Source organism: Emys orbicularis, chromosome 5 (assembly GCF_028017835.1).
Source record: "Emys orbicularis isolate rEmyOrb1 chromosome 5, rEmyOrb1.hap1, whole genome shotgun sequence".
Classification (NCBI taxonomy): domain Eukaryota; kingdom Metazoa; phylum Chordata; order Testudines; family Emydidae; genus Emys; species Emys orbicularis.
In genome coordinates, this window is record NC_088687.1 from 103613783 (window position 1) to 103635163 (window position 21381).

The window sequence follows — 21381 nt, forward strand, 5'->3', positions numbered from 1 at the left end:
AAGGAGGTGGAGCACATTGTAGAGAGACAGAGACTATACTTAAGAACAAGATTCCGCAGTGCAAGGAACCAGACCATTGGCACACCTAAGAAGGACTTCAGAGAGAGAGTGGGTAGGAGGGACTCTGCCCAGTCTGAAATACTGATGAACCTTGGACTCACAAGAAGGGGTAAAATCAGACCGGAGAGGGTGGCATGGAACCACATGAGACCCAGTGATTGGGTCCACTCGCAAGACACTGATGACTGTACAATGGGATACGGGACTAGGTTTCAACTAACAGCAAGAAAAATGTTAATGAAAAATGTCAAAGCAAAATAATGAATACCTTTCCAAGGTAATCTTTATACATTATAAAAGATAGCAAAGGGCACAGCATGCGGCTGAGTGAGATTTTCTTGCACCAAAATTGCTTGCATGGTGGAGATTTAGGAAACAGAATTAAATTGTGTTTTTTAAACCTGGGGGCAGATTTTGAATGGTATTTAGGCACTTAAAGATTCGGAATGGCACCTATTAGGATTTTCCAAAGCACCTGGGCACCCTCCCATTGATTTCAATATGATTTAGACATCTAGGCATTTTTGAAAATACCACTGTGCACTATCTGAATCTTTAGGCATGTAAATACCTTTAAAATTCTGCCCCCAGAGCTGAAATTGGTGGTGTATGTGAATATATAGAGTATATCCTGTAGGCCTGGCTTGACATGAGTAATGAAACAAGGGAAAGGCCTCATTTCTTGGAAGACAGGATTAGGGAGTTAAATAGATCAGCATGCTGAAAACAGAATGTTTGTGCTAACTAAAAGACAGGTAAATGGGTCAGGGAGCTAAGAGACAGAATGTCTGAACTAGCTAAGATAAGGGGAGGGAACACCCAGGGAACCATTTATGAACAACAAGATAACAATGGACCAGATAGTCGGGAATGTAAAGATAAGGTAAAGAGTAGGTGGAACATGGACACTGCATGGACAGAGCATGCTGTACAGGTATTGGTTCCTACAAAGTAACCAAGCCAATCCCCAAATGTGTGATGCAATGTATAGTACGTGCAATGAGATGTGTAAATGTATATAAAAGGAGAGGGTTTCTGTGTAACTTTGGATCGGTGATGTACCCTGCATCCACCCCCTGGGTTTCAGTCTGCTCAGTGTAGCATTTCTGTATACCAAATACAGATACATGAGGGACCAAGTCTCAAGTCAAACTGAGTTCTTAGGAAGCCAAGCGGAAAGAGGTCTTGGAGGGAATCCCAAAATACCCACCTCACTGAGATGGAGACTACATTTGTTTTCTGTTTTCCTAGCCATTTCCCCAGGACTAATGTTGGTGATACTGGCCAATCCAGAGGCAGTCAAAATCCCATTCTCAGATGGCTGTAGCACTTTTTCTACTAGAAGGAACTGCTGTTGCTGACCCACTCATGTTAGCAGGATCTGCCTCCATCCGGCATAGCCCAAGCCACCTGTGCTGTGGGAGTTAGGGAGATGCACATGCAGAGGAATAGGAATAGTAATGGAACTGGGGCAAAGACCCTGAGTTCAGGAAGCCAAACAGAGGAGGGTGTAAATGGATATGTCTGGGGAAATGGCTCCTGGGCCCGGAAGCTGTGGAGAGGGGAGTAGAACTGTAAATAAAGATTCTGTACAGAAACATGGATGGGATGGAAGCTGGAGCAGGGCAACTGGGTAGCTTAGAACAGTATTTCCATTTCCCCCCAACTTGATCCCTGATTAAAACAATAAAATATTAAATTATAGTATCCTGTGTGGTATTAGAAACTAAACCACAATGGTCTGAGAAAGGAGCACTTTCTCTTCCTCCTTCTTTCTAAAAGTAGTGCTGACCAAAGTAATGGTAAGAAAATATGAGATTTAAAGCTGTAACTCCCAAGGACAGTTTGCACTTGTTTAAAAGTGTATTTTACGCCTGTACTCAGCTAAATTCAAGGGGCCAGATGCAGAAATTATGTACATTTGTACTCCCTTGCAGTCATTCATTGGATTCCCTTGGATTTAATCTCACCTGCTGATTGATATGTAAGGGAGTCTAATTTAGTCCTGATGAGCCAGAATAAGTTGTAAGAATATGCAAGTTATGGGAATGTCTGCTTTATCTTACACATTCCTGTGCCTTCCTTGTTTTTGCTTTTCTTGATACAGTGGTCACTTCTGGTCACATTGATGGACAAGTACATCAACATCAGCTCAGACTTCCTTATGCTTGTTTAGATTCTTTTGCATGCATTCATTCGGAGTTGATGAAAAAGCAGGCAATGGTATAAATCAGTAAATGTAAAACTAAATAAATCTAAGGGAGGCTGCAGCTTCCTTCTCCACTTGTAGGAATGTTACAGCTCTCCATGTGTCAGTATATAATGCCTGCATCTGTAACTTTCACTCTATGCATCTGAAGAAGTGAGGTTTTTACCCACGAAAGCTTATGCCCAAATAAATCTGTTAGTCTTTAAGGTGCCACCAGACTCCTTGTTGTTTTTGTAGATACAGACTAACACGGCTACCCCCTGATACTTGGTTCCTGGAAGTGGAGAAGGAAGGTGCAGTGTGTATGAACTGTTTTGTAACACTTATATTTAGCAAGTAATTCTGCAAACCAAAACCTAGTATTGTAATTAACGGCCTGGTCTGCATATGTACCACTGCCTTCTACTGGGTGCTCAGGGCAACTGCCGAAGCAAAAAAAAAACACCCGGAATGCTGCCCCTGGAATTCTGCCGCCCCAAGCATGTGCTTGATTTGCTGGTGCCTAGATCCTGCGCTGTGGGTGCTCTAAGGACTGCTAAACTGTGTGGACTAGGTAATACACTATTTATACCAATGGAGATTAATTGTTCTTTAGCTCAAGTTGTAGTGCTCTGGACTTTTGCCCTAGGGCAGTGGTTTTCAAACTGGGATATGCGTACCTCTAGGGTACATGAGCGCTCGTCAGGGGGTATGTGAGAAAAATACTGTCATGGTGAACAACAGATCATGTTAACCCTTACAGACCTCCCTCCCCCACCATTTTCATAGGTATATTATGACCCTATCTCAGATGGGGGTACAAGGTAAACTACATTATTTGGAAACGGGTAGACAGCCTAAAAAATTTGAAGAACCACTGCACTAGGGGAATTTTATTCCTGAGCTGCTGCTGCTACAGGGAGGTTTCACAGTGTGCAGTAGACAAGTGTGATGTTGTTGTAGATAGCTCAACTACCGGCGTAACAAACCTGTGGCCAACGATAGCTTTAACATCCAGAAAGCAAGGATCTGTATGACACAGTGATGCACACCATGTTTGCTAAGGGCCAAACGCAGTTCCCGCCTGCACTCTCCCTGGAGCTTCAAGCCAAGAATTAAAGGCTCTTCAGGTTGGTAAAAGGAAACAGTTTCTTGTTTATCAGTTGGGTTATGTGCACACATGACAGTAACATGGGCATGGAGTTGGGGTTTGAAAATACCTCCATCCATGTCAGCTGCAGCCAAAGGGCTGCTGGTAAGTGGCAGATGCATCCCATAAGGTGTAAGGAGCAGGCTCCCCTGGAGAAGGGGGATCTGAGTGTTAACAGCCTGACCTTTTTCAGGATGCTGCTACTGCTGCATTGGAAGTGTCTCAGCCCCCAGGCATGCGTGAAGCCACTGGTAATTAGCTGCAGCAGCAAACTTTCACAAAGCAAAAGCTTGTGACTGCAAGTTCGCTTCCTCCTGCACGCTCGCTAATACGCTGCCAAACCAGCACGCCCGGAGCATCCGCCCCCACTAGGGATCTGCGCGTAGGGTTACTCCCCAGCGCCGGGCCTGGTGGCGGGCTGCTCTCCTGTCCCAGGTGCTGAGCAGGAGGCTCTTCCGGCATGGCCGCTCCCTTCCTCACCTGGTGCTGCAAGCAACGCCTTTCTGGAGTTCCCTGCGCAGGCAGGCGCCCGGTGCCGAACCCCGATGGAACCTCGCGAGCGCGCCGCCTTCTAGGGCAAATCAGAGGGTAGAGGGTGGCGGAAGGTGAGGAGGGGACAAGGAAGAGAAAGGAGGATAGACAAAAGGGGAATTTAAAGTGCTACTTTCCTCCTTCTCCCTCCAGCTCTGTCTCTTCCAAAGCACAGAGGTAAGTCCAAGGGGGGGAGCGAGCTTGCAAGTTTATTACTTGCAAGGATTTGGGGTGATTTTTTTTCCTGTTTGTAACTCCCCGAAGTACAATGTGTTCGGCTCCGGCCTGCCACTTTTTTGTTAATTTCAAGAGCGTCTGATGCGTGGGCGTCTCGGAAAGGAAACCAGCCCCAATCCCCCGTGCTGTCTGAGGATTTTCTTATTCAGCTGATGTTTCTTTAACATCTGTCAGATCAGATCGCTCATTAAAGATAACTAATGGACGAGTTATGGAAATCTAGGAAAACTATCACTATTAACTCATTTATATTATATTAGTTCTTGTCTGTAATATAATACACCAGTAGCACTGTAAGGCTTTGATTGACAAATAGGCAGTTAATATTTTGTGGTTAACAAATTGTTTACAGTTGATGTTAAATAGAGTCTACTTTAGTGGGCATATCTTTTAATGATGAATCCGATTTCCTGTTTTGTAATCTTTTAGAACTATTAGTTTTATTTGAGCAGCCAGGTAGGAAGTTGGAATCGGTGTGTGTACTTTCTTTTTAAATCTTAAAAGAATTGTTACTATTTATTTTTCTTGAATGTTTTTATGTTTTGTTTTCTATTTGCTTCCTTAATGGGGAATTATTTTCAGAAGTTTGGACAGATTTATACAGACTTCTTGTAAACAATCCATGCATCTGTGGAAGCATTAGCAGATGGTGAATGAACTTTGGTTTTTGAAAAACCTGTATAGTAATTATGAAGCACTAGGCAAGACACAGTGTGTGTAACTATGCACAAATGTTGTTGCAGCAGCTAGGCAAACCTCACTGAACTAATTCTACCCTTGAAGTGAATTACTTGGGGCCATATTCTGCTTATTCAGGCTGAGTAGTTGCTTACTCCAAGGAGCCTTATTCCTCAAGTAGTTCTATTGGGATTTCTTTCAGGCTGAGGTACTATTCAAAAGGAGTAAAGGTGGAAGAATTTGACTCTAAAAGATGAGCATTTTGCAACAGAAAGAGTAAACATTGAGCAATATTTTGTCACAAGATACTCTTTTATGAATATTTCATAATTCTCAGATATATTTTTACTTCTCCTAACTGCCCCTCTGAATCTTGACACAGAAATAGCTTAAAATCAATTTTGTTTCCTGCGCACTGCTTTCTTGTTCACATTTGTTGCGGAGAGTAGAGCAATTAGAACTTTTAAAAGATAATTTAAGTATTTCTAATAAAGAAAAAAGCATTGCAAATGGACTTATTAAAGATATATAATAATATAGATCAATTTCTAGGCCTGTTAGCTTTGACAATGTGTCTTGGATTGTACCCACAATGGAAAATATGGATAATGAAACAATAAAATCTAACAATAGTTAATAAGTCCTATCTTGGTCATCTTTTACTCTGTTTACATGGATCTGAATACAGTACATGCTTCAGCACCTGAACCTACTAATATTTGTGCAACTGATCATTTTTTAGAGCATGCTTAGAATGACTCTTTAGCTGTGGACTTTTAAAAAGTCAGAAATTTGTTTCAGTTAATATCACGCTTGGTCTTTCTACTCCTTCCCCCTTAAAGTTCCTTACAAAAGTATCTCCTAGGCTGCTCTAGATTTGATTTTGACAAATAGGGAAGAACTGGTTGAGAATTTGAAAGTGTAAGGCAGCTTAGGTAAAAGTGATTATGAAATGGTAGAGTTCTTGATTCTAAGGAATGGTAGGAGGGAGAAAAGAACAATACAGATAATGGATTTCAAGATGGCAGATTTTAGCAAACTCAGGGAGTTGGTAGATAAGATCCCATGGGAAGCGAGTCGAAGGGGAAAAACAGTTCAAGAGTGTTGACAGTTTCTCAGACATTATTAAGCAAACTATCCCACTGCATAGGAAGATAGGAAGTCTGGCAAGAGACCACCCTGGCTTAACTAAGACACCTTCAATGATCTGAAACCCACAAAAGAGCCCTACAAAAAGTGGAAACTAGGTCAAATTATGAAGGATGAATATAAACAAATAACACAAGTATGTCAGAATAAAATTAGAAAGGCCAAGGCACAAAATGAGTTTAAACTAGCTAGAGACATAAAGAGTAACAAGAAAACATTCTACAGATACCTTAGAAGCAAGAGGAAGACCAAGGGCAGGGTAGGCCCATTATTCAATGGGAGGGGGAAGGGGGAGAACAATAACAGAAAATGTGGAAATGGCAGAAGTGCTAACTGACTTTTTTGTTTCGTTTTCACCAAAAAAGTTAATAGTGATTGGATGTCTAATATAGTGAATGCCAGTGAAAATGAGGAAGGATCTAAGTTACAAATTACTTAGACAAGTTAGATGTCTTTAAGTCACCAGGTCCTGATGAAATACATCCTAGAATACTCATTGACTGAGGAGATATCTGAGCCATCAGTGACTATCTTTGAAAAGTCATGAAAGACGGGAGAACTTTCAGAGGACTGGAAAAGGGCAAACATAGTGCCCATCTATTAATAGGGAAATAAGCACAACCCGGGGAATTACAGACCAGTGAGCTTAACTTCAGTACCTGGAAAGATAATGGAGCAAATAATTAAGCAATCACTTTGCAAACACCTAAAAGATAATAAGGTGATAAATAACAGTGAGCATGGATTTGTCATGAGCAAATCATGTCAAACCAACCTAATAGCTTTCTTTGACAGGGTAATGAGCCTTGTGGATGGGGGGAAGCAGTTGATGTGGTATATCTTGACTTTAGTAAGACTTTTGATACTGTCTCGGACGACATTCTCATAAACAAACTAGGGAAGTACAATGTAGATCAGAGGTTCCAAAACTGTGCAGTGCGCCCCGGCGCAGAGGAACATTCAGGTGGGCATCGTGGGGCCTGGGCCAGCCCCCATGGGAGGCAGGGAAGGAGCGCCCCCCAGCTGCGGCCCTAGCTCCCGTCCCCAGCTTTGGTTCTGTGCCTGGCTACTGGCTCCTGCCGTTGCCCGGCTGCAGCTCCACTTCTGGCCTGCCCCCAGGCTTGGGCCCTGGCTGCGGCTCTGTTCCTGTCACCTGCTCCCAGCCCCAGACCCGCTCCCAGCCTCAGCTACCTTACCCCTGCTGCATCCCTGCCAGGGCCGGCTCTAGGCACCAGCGTCCCAAGCATGTCCTTGGAGCAGCACTTTTCAAGGGGCAGCATTTTTTTTTTGATTGGGGCAGTAAAAAACCTGGAGCCAGCCCTGATCCCTGCCGATTTTAATTTTTTAAATAATTGTACTCTTCTCATAGTTAAATTACTAAACTACTTTTGCTCAGACTTTAAATAAACAAAACTTGGACAGAGACCAGGGCTGGAAAATTTTATTTCCAAAGATGAAGTTTCAGAAAGCAATGAGCAACTGCAAACAGTATTTTAAATGGAAATGTTATAGCACATTTGTTACAGTGGTCTTTGCCAGTTTTTCTACAATGCAAATATGTTGATGCTTTTTTCTTGCAACAGTCTGTGATGTGATGACTATAAGCAAGCTTATTCATTTTTAAAAAACTTTTTATTAAGACAAAGTTACAATAAAACATTAAGTAATGCATAATGTAGTGGGTTCAGGATCAAATTCATATTCCAAGAACCTGGCTAAAGATGCTGGCTGGAGAGCGCGCCCCCCCCCCTCCCCCTCCCCGAGTATGCTAAAAGGGGTGACCAAATTTTCTAAATATCTCTCCTCTTTTTGGCACTTCTCTTTTGTATGTACTTGGTGTGAAAGCTTGTCACATGACAAGGACAGTCCACATTTTACTATACCACAATTTCACAGGAGGAAAACTCACATTTTTTCTGATAATATGCAATACAAAGTCTTTGCTGCTAACAATAAAGCAATTAATTTGCTGTCCTGTTTAAAATGTAGATCCTTCACTGAAGCATTAAGTAAGCAGGTCAGGGGATCTCTGGGAAGCTGGCATTTTGCTATTAGATGAATCTCTGATAATTTCATCTGAAAACCATCTAATTCCTGGACGCCACCACCACAGAATCGTAGGGTTTGAATGGACGACAGTAGTCATCTAGTCTAACCCCTTGCCAAGATGCAGGAGGAGTTGTATCTAAATCATCCAAGATAGATGGCTATCTAGCCGCCTCTTGAAAATCTTTAGTGAAGAAGCTTCCACAACCTCCTGTTCCATTGTCCTACTGTTCTTAGAGTTAAGAAGTTTTTCCTGAGATTTAATCTAAATCTGCTATGCTGTGGTTTGAACCCATTGCCTCTTGGCCTCCACTCTGTGGTAAAAGAGAACAACTTTTCTCCATCTTTTCTATGGCAGCCTTTCAAGTATTTGAAGACTGCTATCATGTCTCTCCTTAATCTCCTCTTTTCAAAACTAAACATACCCAGTTCCTTCAGCCTTTGCTCATATGGCTTGCATTCCATCCCTTTGATCACCTTTGTTGCTCACCTTTGGATCCTTTCCACTTTCTCCACATCCTTTCTAGACATTGGTGACCAAAATTGTACACAGTACTCAAGCTAAGGCCTAACCAGTGCCGAGTAGAGTGGTACTATCACCTCCCGTGACTTGCATGCTATGCCTCTGTTAATACAACCTAAAATTGCATTTGCTTTTTTTGCAACAGCATCATATTCCTGACTCATGTTGAGATTGTGATCCACCACAGCTCCCAGATCCTTCCCAGCAGCGCTGCTGCCAAGCCAGTTTTCTCCCCAATATGTATTTGTGCATTTGGTTTTTCTTCCCTAAGTGTAACACCTTACATTTGTCTTTTTTAAAATTCGTTTTGTTGTTGATAGCCCAGTTCTCCAGTTTATCAAGATCCCTCTGAATTTTAGCTCTATCCTCCAAAGTATTGGCAACCTCTCCTCCCCAGCTTTCTGTCATCTGAAAACTTGATCAGTATGCTCTCTCTACCTACATCCAGATGTCAAACAAGATGTTAAACAACACTTGACCCAGAAGAGATCCCTGTGGAGCCCCACTTGAGACCTCTCTCCAATCTGACATCATTCCATTAATAGTTACTCTTTGTTTGTGATTGTTTAACCAATTATGTATCCACTTAATGGTCAGTCTGTCTAGCCTGCATTTCTCCAGCTTACTTATCAGAATGTCATGTGGGACTATGTCAAAAGCCTTGCTGAAGTCCAGGTGTATTATGTCCACTGTATTCCCCCTATCCAAATCAGTTACCTTGTCAAAGAAAGGTACCTGGTTTGGCATGACTTGGTAAATCCATGCTGTCTGCCAGTGATCACCCCTTCATCCTCCAGGTATTTACAAATTCAATGTTTTATGCATTGCTCTAGTAGCTTCCTAGGTATCGAATTCAGGCTGATGGAGCTATAGTTCCCCGGCTTCTCCTTTTCCCCCTTTTAGAGATGGGTGCTACGTTAGCTTTTCTCCTGTCTTCCGGGACTTCTCCTGTCATCCGTGAGTTTGTAAATAATATTGCTGGTGGCACTGAGATTTCTTCAGATAATTCCTTCAGTATCCTTGGGTGAATAGCATCCGGCTCCGCTGGTTTGAATTCATTCATATTGGTCAAAAGATCTCTGACATGTTCTTTACTTATCTCGATCTGCATCCCTTCCCCCTTTATTGTCTGTGGTAACTTTGCATCAGTCTTCTCACAAAAAATAACATGTGACCGGATGACTAGCAAAGTAGGCATTGAGCAGATCTACCTTCCTAGCATTTTCTTTTATCAGCTTACCTTCTCCATTGAGCAGCGGGGCCCACACCATCCTTGATCTTTCCTTTTTTTCTGACATATTCGAAGAACCCCTTCTTGTTCTCTCCAACATTCCTTGCCAGCTGTAATTCATTCTTTGCCTTGGCTTTCCTGATTTTGTCCCTGCATGCTCATGCTATTCCCATGTATGCTTCCTTGGTGACATGCCCCCCCTTCCATTTGCTATATGTATCCATTTTGGTTTTTAGATAGCTCCTTGTGTGGACATTGGCTTCCTGTGGCTCTTCTAATCTTTCCTCTGTGTTGGAGTAGCTTGATGTTGAGCTTCTAGTATTATATCTTTTAAGAACTGCCAACCCCCTTCAACTCCTTTTCTTCCTAATTGTTTTTTCCATAGGACCTTGCCTACTAATTCTCTGAGCTGGTTGAAATCTGCCTTTCTGAAGTCCAGTGTTCTGGTTTTACTGTTCTTAGGTCCTGTTTTCCTTAGGATCTTGAATTCTATCAGATCATGACCACTTCCTCCCAAATTCCCGACCATGTTCACATTTGCAACTAATCATCCCTGTTGGGCAAAACAAGATCCAAAATTGATGACCTCCTGGGTGTTTCCTCAATTTTTTGAATCAGAAAGCTGTCCCCTACATACGCTAAGAATTTGCAGGACGTATTATGATTTGCTTCAATAGTCTTCCAACAGATACCAGGGAAGTTAAAATCGCCCATTAATACTAGCTCACTTGTGTGTTGGCTAATTTGTAACCTGCTTGTAGAATGAATCATCGACTTCCTCTTCTTGATTTGGTGGTCTATAGTAGACCCCCACCATAACATTGGTACTGTTCTTTTCTCTTGTTATCCTCACCCAGAGACACTCAGTAGGTCTGTCACTCATTTCCCCTTGGACCTCGGAGCAAGCGTATACATCCTTGACGAAAAGCAACACCACCTCCTCTTTTCAGAACAAGGTATGTCCCTCAGTGCTGGTTCTCCAATCATGGGAGTTGTGCTACCAAGTCTCTGCGATGCCAATAAAGTCATAATTTTCTTCATATACCATGACTTGCAGTTCATCCTGCTTGTTCCTCATACTTCTGGCATTTGTATACATCGTATACATTGAAAACATTTGTATACATTATATCACCTGTGCAAATATATTCATCTTTCCCCACACCTCTCCACAGAGTGCATCCTGAGTGGCGCAAAAAGGGTTATTTTTTGAGGTGTTTCATTTTGAAGATGGGTGTAATAAGGACCACTACAAAACTTTACAAGAAGACTTTTAGTAATTGTTAAAATACCTTCTCAATCACAGTAAAGCTCAAGAAATGTAAACTCTGTGCCACTCAGTATGAGATTCCCCCCCCCCCCCCATAGGGAACAAAGATCTACTTTGAGCTACTTTAAAAAAACCAAAACAAACAACACTACTTAATTATATGTATTGTCCTCTCATCTAGAAGGATTCTAAAGACACTTACAAATTCTATACTGTACATAGGGATCACTTACCTATTACCCAGGTTTTAGTCAGGGTGCATCATTTCCATTTTTGTCAGATTGGCACATAAATCCTATCTGTTCAACCTACATTATTATTCCTCTTGTAGGCAACTTCAGGCTAGTACCTGCATGCCAGAGCAGTTGGTACAGAATAGAAGAAGTTATCAGGCTTCCCCAAGGCCAGATTGCACTTTATAAAGGAGGAAAGGGAAGGGAAATCTTCTGTCTGCAGATGTTAAAACTTTGATAAAGATATATGGTACTGCATGAATCTGCTTTGGAACTGCTTGAGGGCAGTTTTAGATGCTTTCTGTTTTGTGGATCTCATAAGCGCATGGGGTAATGAGTCTTGAGTGATGGGCTAGAAGATGGCCATGGGTACCCATGATGTGCAGTGTACTTTCCAAACAGGAAAGAGATGGTTTGAATCTTAAAGAGCTTGGGTGGGGGGGGGGGGGGGCGTGTTCCTAAGGCCCCAATCCTGCAATTAATGGTGTGTGCAGTTTGTTGAAGGCTTGATGTGGCCACAGTAGTTCTCTTGCTTACAAGGAATTTCAGACCTTAATCCTGAAAATTCTTAAACATCTGAGATGCCCCATTGAACTTGTGTGTGTATATGTTAGCTGGGCTGGAATCTAAGGGTACGTCTACACTGCACGCTTGGGCTCTGATTCGGTTTGAGCCCAAGCCCACCCTTCCATCCACACACAAGTGAGTTTGACTCTGTTCAGCAAGCATTCAGGACCTGCTGGTGGGATGGGTGAGAGCCCAAGTCCCATTGAGACTCTGGTCCTAGCCCTGTTATTCTGGAGTGTGGATGCAGGTCAAGTTACAGATGGGAGTCAGAAGGCCTGTGTAGTGCAGTATGGATGCATTAGCATGGCTGTGAGACCTGGGTCCAGTAATTGTAAACCCACGTTTGCAATGCATTGTGGATGCCTGAGCGTATGCTTGGAAACACTGAGTCCACAGGCCCGAGTCCAACAGACCCAGTTTAGACAGACAGGTTCTCTTCCAGTGTAGACAGACCCTAAAAGACAGAGTGGATGAAGTGTGGAAAGGAAAGATATAAAACAAAGGGGTCTCACTCCTTTCAGAGTGGAGTGTGTGTTTTTGTAACCTTGCTTTTTGTATCTGCTGCCTTTCCCATTTTGTTGAAATAAATCATTACCTAATTTTAAAATGTTCTTTTTTTTTTTTTTTTTTTTTTGAAACCCCACATTTTTACTGCAGGTTTGAAGGGAGTTGCAGGAGATGGATCTTTGCAATTGGATCCCAAATACAGAAGTGTCTGTGGTCACATAGCTTTGGAAGACAGTCATAAGAGCAAGATAAAGGGTTATATGACTTTCACTAAAGCTTCTGTCAGTATTACCTGACTCTTATTGAGAGCATATAAAAAACAGTGTTACTGTCCAAATTCACGTGGACTACAGGGCAGCTTTCCAGCTGATGTAAATACTTGTAGGTTCATTACCTTCAATGGAGCTGTGACCATTTACAGTAGCTATTGTGTCACTTTGGACAATGAATACAGTAGCTATGGATCTACCCAGGAGCCAATGGTAACTCACAAGTCTGAGGCCTTCTCTATGCTATGGGGGGTAAATCGACCGAAGTTACGCAACTCCAGCTATGTGAATAATGTAGCTGGAGTCGATGTAGCTTAGGTTGACTTATTGCAGTGTTTGCACCGCACTGGGTCGATGGGGGAGAGTGTCTCCCATCAACTTCCCTTACGCTTCTCATTCCGATGGAGTACCGGAGTCGATGGGAGAGTGATCTGTGGTTGATTTAGCGGGTCTTCACTAGACCTGCTAAATCGACCCCCCTGGTACATCGATTGCCACAGCGTCGATCCACAGTAAGTGTAGACATTCCCTGAGTCTTCCACAGCATGCCCATGAGATCAGTCTCTGATTAATGGTAACCTATATTTATACACTTTAGTTGTTAGAATACTTCCCTTCCCCCACTCCAATAGAATTTCTTTAAAAAGCATGAAAACTCTTTAGAAAAATTCAATGACTTAAACTTGTTCAGGTAGAGCATTTTTATTTATTTTATTTTATTATTTAATAGCTCTCAAGAAATGTCATTTAGGGCAGAATTTCTATCATACTGTAAGATTATTTACAACATACTTTCCGGAGCTTAAGTAATTGGCCAAAAATAGTAGCTATACTTTAACCATACACACAGACTGAAGGAATTTGAAATGTTTAGACACAGTTGATTTATATATCTAATTCTATAAATGGAATATTTTCTTCCTTCCTAAAGGGCTACTACTGGATTAATAAGAGTCTTAAACTATGTTTATCATATCATTTTAGATAATTTAAACTGAATCTTAAATGTGCATTCTATTTTTTTTATTGTGTCAGCTTGGACAATGAATATAGGTTAGACAGGGTTTTTTTGTTTTGTTTTGTTTTTTGTTATAGTTAGTGTTTGAAGAATTAGAGTTTTATTAATAAATGTTGTTAAATGTTGATTTCATGATGCACATACAAAACCAAGATAAAAAATGTCTATCAATAGTCAAAATGTACAGATAGGCAAAGTAAGAAACATACTGCTTAAGAACTAATTAGAGTTTGATGTAAGCATATTTACTTAAAATATTTTGACATGTGATGTTGACAACGTGTTTTAACACTTATAAAGCTTTAACTTTTTGATTCTCATTGTGCACTGTCATTAAAAATTGTCTGACCCCTCCATGAATTCTCACAACTGTAAAAATATAAATCAACAGAAATAAATGCTTAAATCCATAATTTTTCACAACTATGAAAATGTAAATAGGTAAATAAGAAAGCTTAGAAATAAACATAAATATTTGTAAACATTATAAAAAATTGAATTCTACGAAACCTAGGTATAGTCTATTTCATTTTCTGGTCTCGCTGCATTGTTCTAGTGTATAATATTTGGGTTGCAAACATGACAGTGGATTTTTTTTTAAATGTTTCCAATGGAATTAAAATAAATAAACCTTAATTTTGGCCCATACTTAATGTCCCTCTAATATTTCTTTATGTAAGTTGTTGGAAAGATACCTTGAAGTACTCTTATGTTTGACTTCTGTTTATCTGAAAAAGAAAATAAAGTTATGGCTTCTTGTAATGTAATGTTACTATAATATTAAAGGATTCTTGGGGTATTCTAGACTTCATTAGTTTCAAAACTCATGACTAAAATGCTATAGTTTCCTCAGCAATGAAGAATGATGCATATCTGTCAGAGTTCATAAACTTTACTGGTCTCCAAAAAAAATCTTAGTCTGATTAGTTACTTCACTTCCCCATTGCTTTTCCCCACTGACGTATTGTGTGGCTGCCCAAGTTACACCCTTCTTGAGACCAGCCACATCACTGGAATGACATTGGGTTGTCTGAATCATGAACATCTTGGCAGCAGTACATCTCCCCCCCCCCCCCCCTTATTGTATGCAATTGACATTGTGTACCAATTGACTTCATTAATGTCTCATCTTCAAATATGTATAATTGATAACCTGAGCATTAGTGGTCATTAAATATCTTGAGACAGTTTTGGCAAGAAGTAATCTATTTTTCCCTGGCTAAATTTCTGGTTTGGATAATTATTTTGCCCACTTCCCCTGTTGCATCAAATGGATTTAGCATCTTTCACTTCTTCTTGTGTGGTCTTGTCGGATATTATTAAACAGGGCGAAGTGATTTCTAGATGCCTATAGGGTAAATCCTACCTTTTACCTCCAAACAACATAAAGTGAGGGGAAGATGTGTTGCTACAAGTAGCTTCTTATTCATTAGAGATCCTGTCAGAACAGAGTCAGCATCCATGAGTCAGGACAGCTCAATGAACTGGGCAACTTTTTAGCTGTCTTTCCCTATTCCTTTCCCAAGGAGACTCAATATGCATGTTTATGTTAAGGCTGATTTGTGCATGCTAGTAGCAGACCTGCCATGTTCTCTCTGTCCAGGGTGTACTCTTCAGCACGTTAGTTAAGAACATCTAGTGCACCTGGGAGACATTCTGTCTAGCCACTCCATAAGCAACCATGCATGAGTGTGGGGTTGCCTTTCTCAACCTTGTCCAATATAGAGGATGGTGTAGACTGTAGAGTATTAACAGAACCCTTTTGTGAACCATATTTCCAAAAGAAACAATATAACAGTATTTGTTCTGCATTTTAAAATCTCAAATTTCACTATTCCCCTTAAGTAGCTCAAGATTTTACATTGTTTATCTGTTTGAGATTTCCATGTTTTAAGTAAATTCCAAAATGGATATAGAGAGAGGCTTCAACATTTTGGCTTAGATTGTGAATGCAAGCACTACGTTCAGTGGGGAAAAATACCATTTCTTAACATTTTTTTTTTTCTGGGTTTACAGTTTACATCCTTGGCCTATGCAGAATTGCTACTTTTAGAAGAAATTTCATTATCTCTAGAGTGACTGAAGAAGAGTTTACTTCTGGAGTTTGCTTACTTACTTTACACTGGAGAATAAGCACATGTAGAGACTGTGCTTCTGTATTGTTGAGAGCCTACATCAGGAATGAAGCTGCCATCATGTCATCCAGAGACAGGAATGTTGATATCAAAGAATTCTTGGCCAACATCAACTTGGTGCAGTATCTTCCTTACTTCAAAGAAGCTGGCTATAATGCTGTGTCAGACTGCATAGGAATAAATAATAATGTGCTCCAGCAAATTGGAATATCACCTACTGGACACCGCAAAAGGATTCTTAAGCAGTTAGAGATCACATTTTCAAAAATGCAAGAAAAATCTGTGTCATCTGAAAATCTGAAACTCAAGGACTTGGAGGAAATAGGGGAAAGTCATTCTTTGTGCTATGCCCAGGTTTCCAAAATATCCAATTTAAGTTCCAACGGGGTTGCTAAAGCTAGTCCAGAATTTGTAGCATTGCCAGCAAGACTTTTTAGTAAAGAAAAGAGTGAATTTACTGAACATGAGTTATTGGAAGTGAAAGATGGTAGCTTTTCAGATTTGGAATCTTCTAGTTCATCGTACCAGAAATCAGATTGTTCAGGAGATGCTGTCAGCCTTAGTGGAAACATCGAGAAAAGTGCTAACTTTCAAAAAATACCTAATATGGATGTTGCACTGGAAAAATCAAAGGCACAACAAGGTAACTTGCACTTTGACAGCCATTCTGCATTATATGTCGAAGATCCAAGTTCTTGGTCTTCTTTTGCTGACTCATCTGAAACCAAGTCCAGTGAGAATGAGCATCTAACATTCTCAGAGGTGGACATCTCACCAAATGTCCTACCAGATTCTCCGTTCTTTGAGTTTAAAGGTGAAATGGTGGATAATGACTTGTATGGTCCTTGTAAGCAAAGCTGTACTAAAGTAGTTCCCAGAACAACTCGGTCATTTATGCTAAGACATCGGCCTGTTCCAGAAATCCCAGGTTCATCTAAAATTGCAGCTTCACCCAGGTAATAATTGAAAAACACAAATTGTGAGACTGATACTGTAACATTTAAAATTGGCCAACTTTGTCAGTGGCAGTATGTGTAAGTACACCTCTACCCCGATAGAATGCTGTCCTCGGGAGCCAAAAAATCTTACCGTGTTATAGGTGAAACCGCGTTATATCGAACTTGCTTGATCCGCCGGAGAGCACGAACCCTCCCCCCCCCCCCACCTCCGAGCACTGCTTTACCGCGTTATATCTGAATTCGTGTTGTATCGGGTCGCGTTATATCGGGGTAGAGGTGTATTCTTCTTGAAGAGTTCATAGACTCCTGGACTAAATGTAGTATGTGGGGGTGCATTTTTGTTTTTTGTTTTTTTTTTAACTGCTTTGCAATTCAGTTGTTTGCAGTGGCAGTGTAGCCATGTTGATTCCAGGATGTTAGAGACACAAGGTGGATGAAATAATATCTTTTTATATATCTTTAAGTCTGAAGTAAGCTCTGTGCACACTCGAAAGCTTGTCTCTTTCACCAACCCTAGTTGGTCCAATAAAAGATATTATCTCATCCTCCTCATGCAACTCTGTGTAAAACTGGTACATTCTCACTACATCAATCAGAACACACATACACCAAATTTAACTTAAGCAAATATTTTTTAAGAGTTTACTATTTTACAAAAAGAAATGAATACATGAATTACTCCTAGTAAGAATTAACATAAGGTATCTGTTTTTTAGACTTACTAATTTTTATAGCTTCCTTTTTAAGTATATGGATTTAATAATTGCTATGCTACTAGCTGCAAGCAGTCTTGAAATTGGTTCTATATTGTGTCTTTTTTGTGATTTTTATATTTCTACTATCTGCTGGTGTACCTACATAACAGACTTCTTAAAATACGTTATTAACTATGTTGTTACTACTTCTTGAGCATTTCACTTTCAAACTCAGGCACTTAGAAGCAAAGAAATAATTATGGGTGAAATTCTGACCCTGTTGAAGACGGTAGGAATTTTACCCTTGATTTCAGTATGGCCAAGATTTCATTCATTGAGTATAAATCCATATTTCACCACAACTGTAACTCTGATTTATAGGTTAAGTTTTATTTTAATGTATTACTTTTAGTATCTTGATTTTAATACTTTAAAGGGATAGTGCTAATGGAAAATATCAGTTACTATATTATAACAGAGAATACATTATGATACAAAATCAAGGAAATTACACCAACAAGCTACATTAAAAGAGTGTTGTATAGATTGCAAAGTTGAGCACTCAAAGGTCAGGCAAGGCCTTCCTGTGCTTTGAATGAGGTCGGAGTCCTGTGTGTGTGGGAGGGGTGGGGGAAGTATGTAATCATGTAATTAAATGCTGTAGCATAATGCATATGCTCATGGGGGCAAAATTAAGTTGCATGGGCACCTTAAATGTGGGATTTCCTAATTGTATAATGCTTGGATCTGTAACCTAAATAACATTCTGCTAACTTGTTTTGGTATGAAATTTCCTAGGGAGTGAAGGGTGTGTAAGGTTAAAAACAAATTTTGTTACTGGTGAGGGGTAAATAGGCTGCTGAGGCCATGTGCTGCATCTGAGAAAGTGTTTGGGGGAGCCTGGCCTGGTGTGCCTCTCCACCCACCCAAGTTGCTCTGCTAGAGCCCAACCATTCTCAGCACAGTGATGGCAGTGGTAGCAACTGCTTTAGTGGTGGTATGGGCTCTGCTTTTTTTGAGTGTTTGTTTTGTTACTGATTTGGCATTCTACCAATTTTTTCCTGTGGCAGGCAAGTGAGAGAAGGGGAAGTGACTCTTTTTTCTAACAGTTTCTCACCAAACCCTGAATGGAATTTCACTGGACAAAGAAAAGTACTTTTTCTAGCCAGAGGTCTTCCCCACTGCCAAATTTCAAAAGCCTGTTGCAAACAATGGAGGTGCGAGTTTCTCAAAGTCTGCAAGTGTCCTCATAATGCGACGTGTTAGGCAACCTAAATATAGATGTTGCTACTGCAACCCACACACATTCTGGGTGTGGTGTTCTGTCCCATCTACTGGCACTGAGACCACTTAGAGAGAGAGAGAGATAAAATGAGTCTGCTCTACAGCCTTAGCTTACAGCCAGTTGGCGGTAGAGGCTCATGCACTAAGTTCCAGAGGCCCCAGCTTCGATCCCATCTGCTGACGACTGGGGTCTGTTGGCATTACACTACCAGCTCTCCATATACCATATTCTCAAGAAACGGAATTGTATGCAGTTTAGTAGGAAAAACAACTTCTGATGGTATAAGATAGGGGAACTTGCATTTGAGTCAGTTTATAAATGTGCATAGATAAATTTCATCTTTCAAAACGACTGTGTTGAGTTCATATTTTGACTCTGTTGGTAAAAGAATTGTATTTAGTTTCATGTAATAAACAGTATTGTTGTTTTGCTAAAAGGCAATAGCAAATGGAAGATCAAACCCAAGCCCAGAACCTTAATCCCTTGAGGTTTGTCTACATTATGAAAATCTGATTACAACACTCTTTTTAATGATATCGTTACCAGTATGCTGTTGACCCCAGCTTTATGGCCTGTGTAAACAAGGATGAGCCTGACTACCGTTGGGGTTATTAGCTTGTCAGTGTGGTCTTCATTTCTAGCAATCATAGAGTTGTGTTATCAGCATGTCAGCTAACTGCACTATATTAAAAATAGTGTTTCTACAAATTTGTCCTGATTTTGAAAAGCTGGTGGTTTGATAGTCAAGGCCTAAGCTTAGCTAAGGCCATGTTATCTCCTGGCCATATCTCTGAGCCTCTCTGTCCACTAGTTACCTCATCTGTCAAATGTGCCTAATTACATTTTAGCACTTATCTAGTGCTTTTGTATTGTATGTCTCAAAGCAGGTTACAAAAGTGGGAGAACATTATCTCATTCACAGTTGGCCTGAGTACAGATTTATTTTTTTAAATACTTTAATATTCCTGTCCTTAAACTGCATCTGGCTTATTGAGCTAATGTTGAGCTTATTGAGCTAATACTTGTTTTTAAACATATGGCGATGAAAGGTATCCTCGGTGCAAGAGGATACCATTTCCATGGGAGGGAGCTCCAGTTATTAGGAAGAGACAGGTATTAGTAATGGGCGATTCAATCATTAGAAACATAGGTGGGTTTGCAATCACCTGGAGAACCACATGGTGACTTGCCTGCCGGGTGCAAAGATTGCGAGTCTCAAGACATCTAGACAGACTTATGTGTAGCGCTGGGGAGGAGCCAGTGGTCGTGGTACATGTAGGTACCAATATCATAGGGAAGGACAGGAGAGAGGTCCTGTTGGCCAAATTTAGGCTGCTAGGTGAGAGATTAAAGTCCAAGACCTCCTTGGTAGCATTCTCTGAAACGCTTCCAATTCCACATGCAGGGCCAGTTAGAGAGGCCGAACTGCAGGGTCTCAATGCATGGATGAGATGATGGTGTAGGTAGGAGGGGTTTAGATTTATTAGAAACTGGGGAAACTTTTGGGAAAGGGGGATCCTATACAGGAAGGATGGTCTCCACCTAAACCAAAATGGAACTGGATTGCTGGCACGTAACATTAAAAAGTTCGTAGAGCAGTTTTTAAACTATGGGCTGGGGAAAGCCAACAGGTGCAGTGGTTTGGACAGAGATATCCCTTAGGGGAGAATCTATTAATGGAGATTTTCTATATCCTAGTAAGGAGGAGAGGATGGAAGATGATAAAATATGGGTAGGATCTGATGAGAAACAGTCAAATGAAAGAGTCCCGTTCAATTACATCACATAATGGCAGACAGCTAAAAAGTGATGATTTTAAGTGCTTATATACAAATACTAGCAGTCTAAATAATAAGATGGGTGAACTAGAGTGCCTTGTATTAAATGAGGATATTGATATAATAGGCATCACAGAAACTTGGTGGAATAAGGATAATCAATGGGGCACAGTAATACCTGGGTACAAAATATATTGGAAGAACAAAGTAGGTTGTGCTGTTACGGAAGTGGCACTATATGTGAAAGAAAGCATAGAGTCAAATGAAGTAAAAATCGTAAATGAATCGAACTGTACCATAGAATCTCTATGGATAGTAATTCCATGCTCTAATAATAAGACTATAGCAGTATATACTATTAACCACCTGATGAGGATGATGATCATGACTGTGAAATGTTCATGGAGATTAGAGAGGCTATAAAAATAAAAAACCTCAATAATAATAATAATTAATAGGGGGTTTCAACTATCCCGTGGTACATGCCACCTCAGGATGGGATGCAGAGATAAAGTTTCTTGACACCTTAAATGACTGCTTCTTGGAGCAGCTAGTCCTTGAACCCACAAGTGGAGAGGCAATTCTTGTTTTAGTCCTAAATGGAACACAGGATCTAGTCCAAGAGGTGAATATAGATGAACCGCTTGGTAATAGTGAAAATAATACATCCGTGTGAGGGGGGCACAACAGCAGCCCACCACGGTAGCATTTAATTTCAGAAAAGGGAATTACACAAAAATGAGGAAGTTTGTTAAACAGAAATTAAAAGGCACAGTGCCAAAAGTGAAATCCCTACAAGCTGTATGGCAACTTTTTGAAAGCCCCTCCCCCCCAATAAAGGCTCAAATTAAATATATACCTCAAATTAAAAA

The 21381-nt window shown here is 40.6% G+C and overlaps 1 protein-coding gene across 1 annotated transcript in view; it reads left to right on the top strand.

Annotated features, from left to right (window-relative positions):
* The first annotated feature begins 15852 nt into the window (after window positions 1-15852).
* ARAP2 (ArfGAP with RhoGAP domain, ankyrin repeat and PH domain 2) overlaps window positions 15853-21381 on the top strand; it is a 203463-nt gene continuing 197934 nt past the window's right edge. Inside the window, exon 1 of the mRNA XM_065405009.1 lies at window positions 15853-16748. Coding sequence (XP_065261081.1) covers window positions 15853-16748 — 896 coding nt within the window. The remainder of the gene's footprint in view (window positions 16749-21381) is intronic.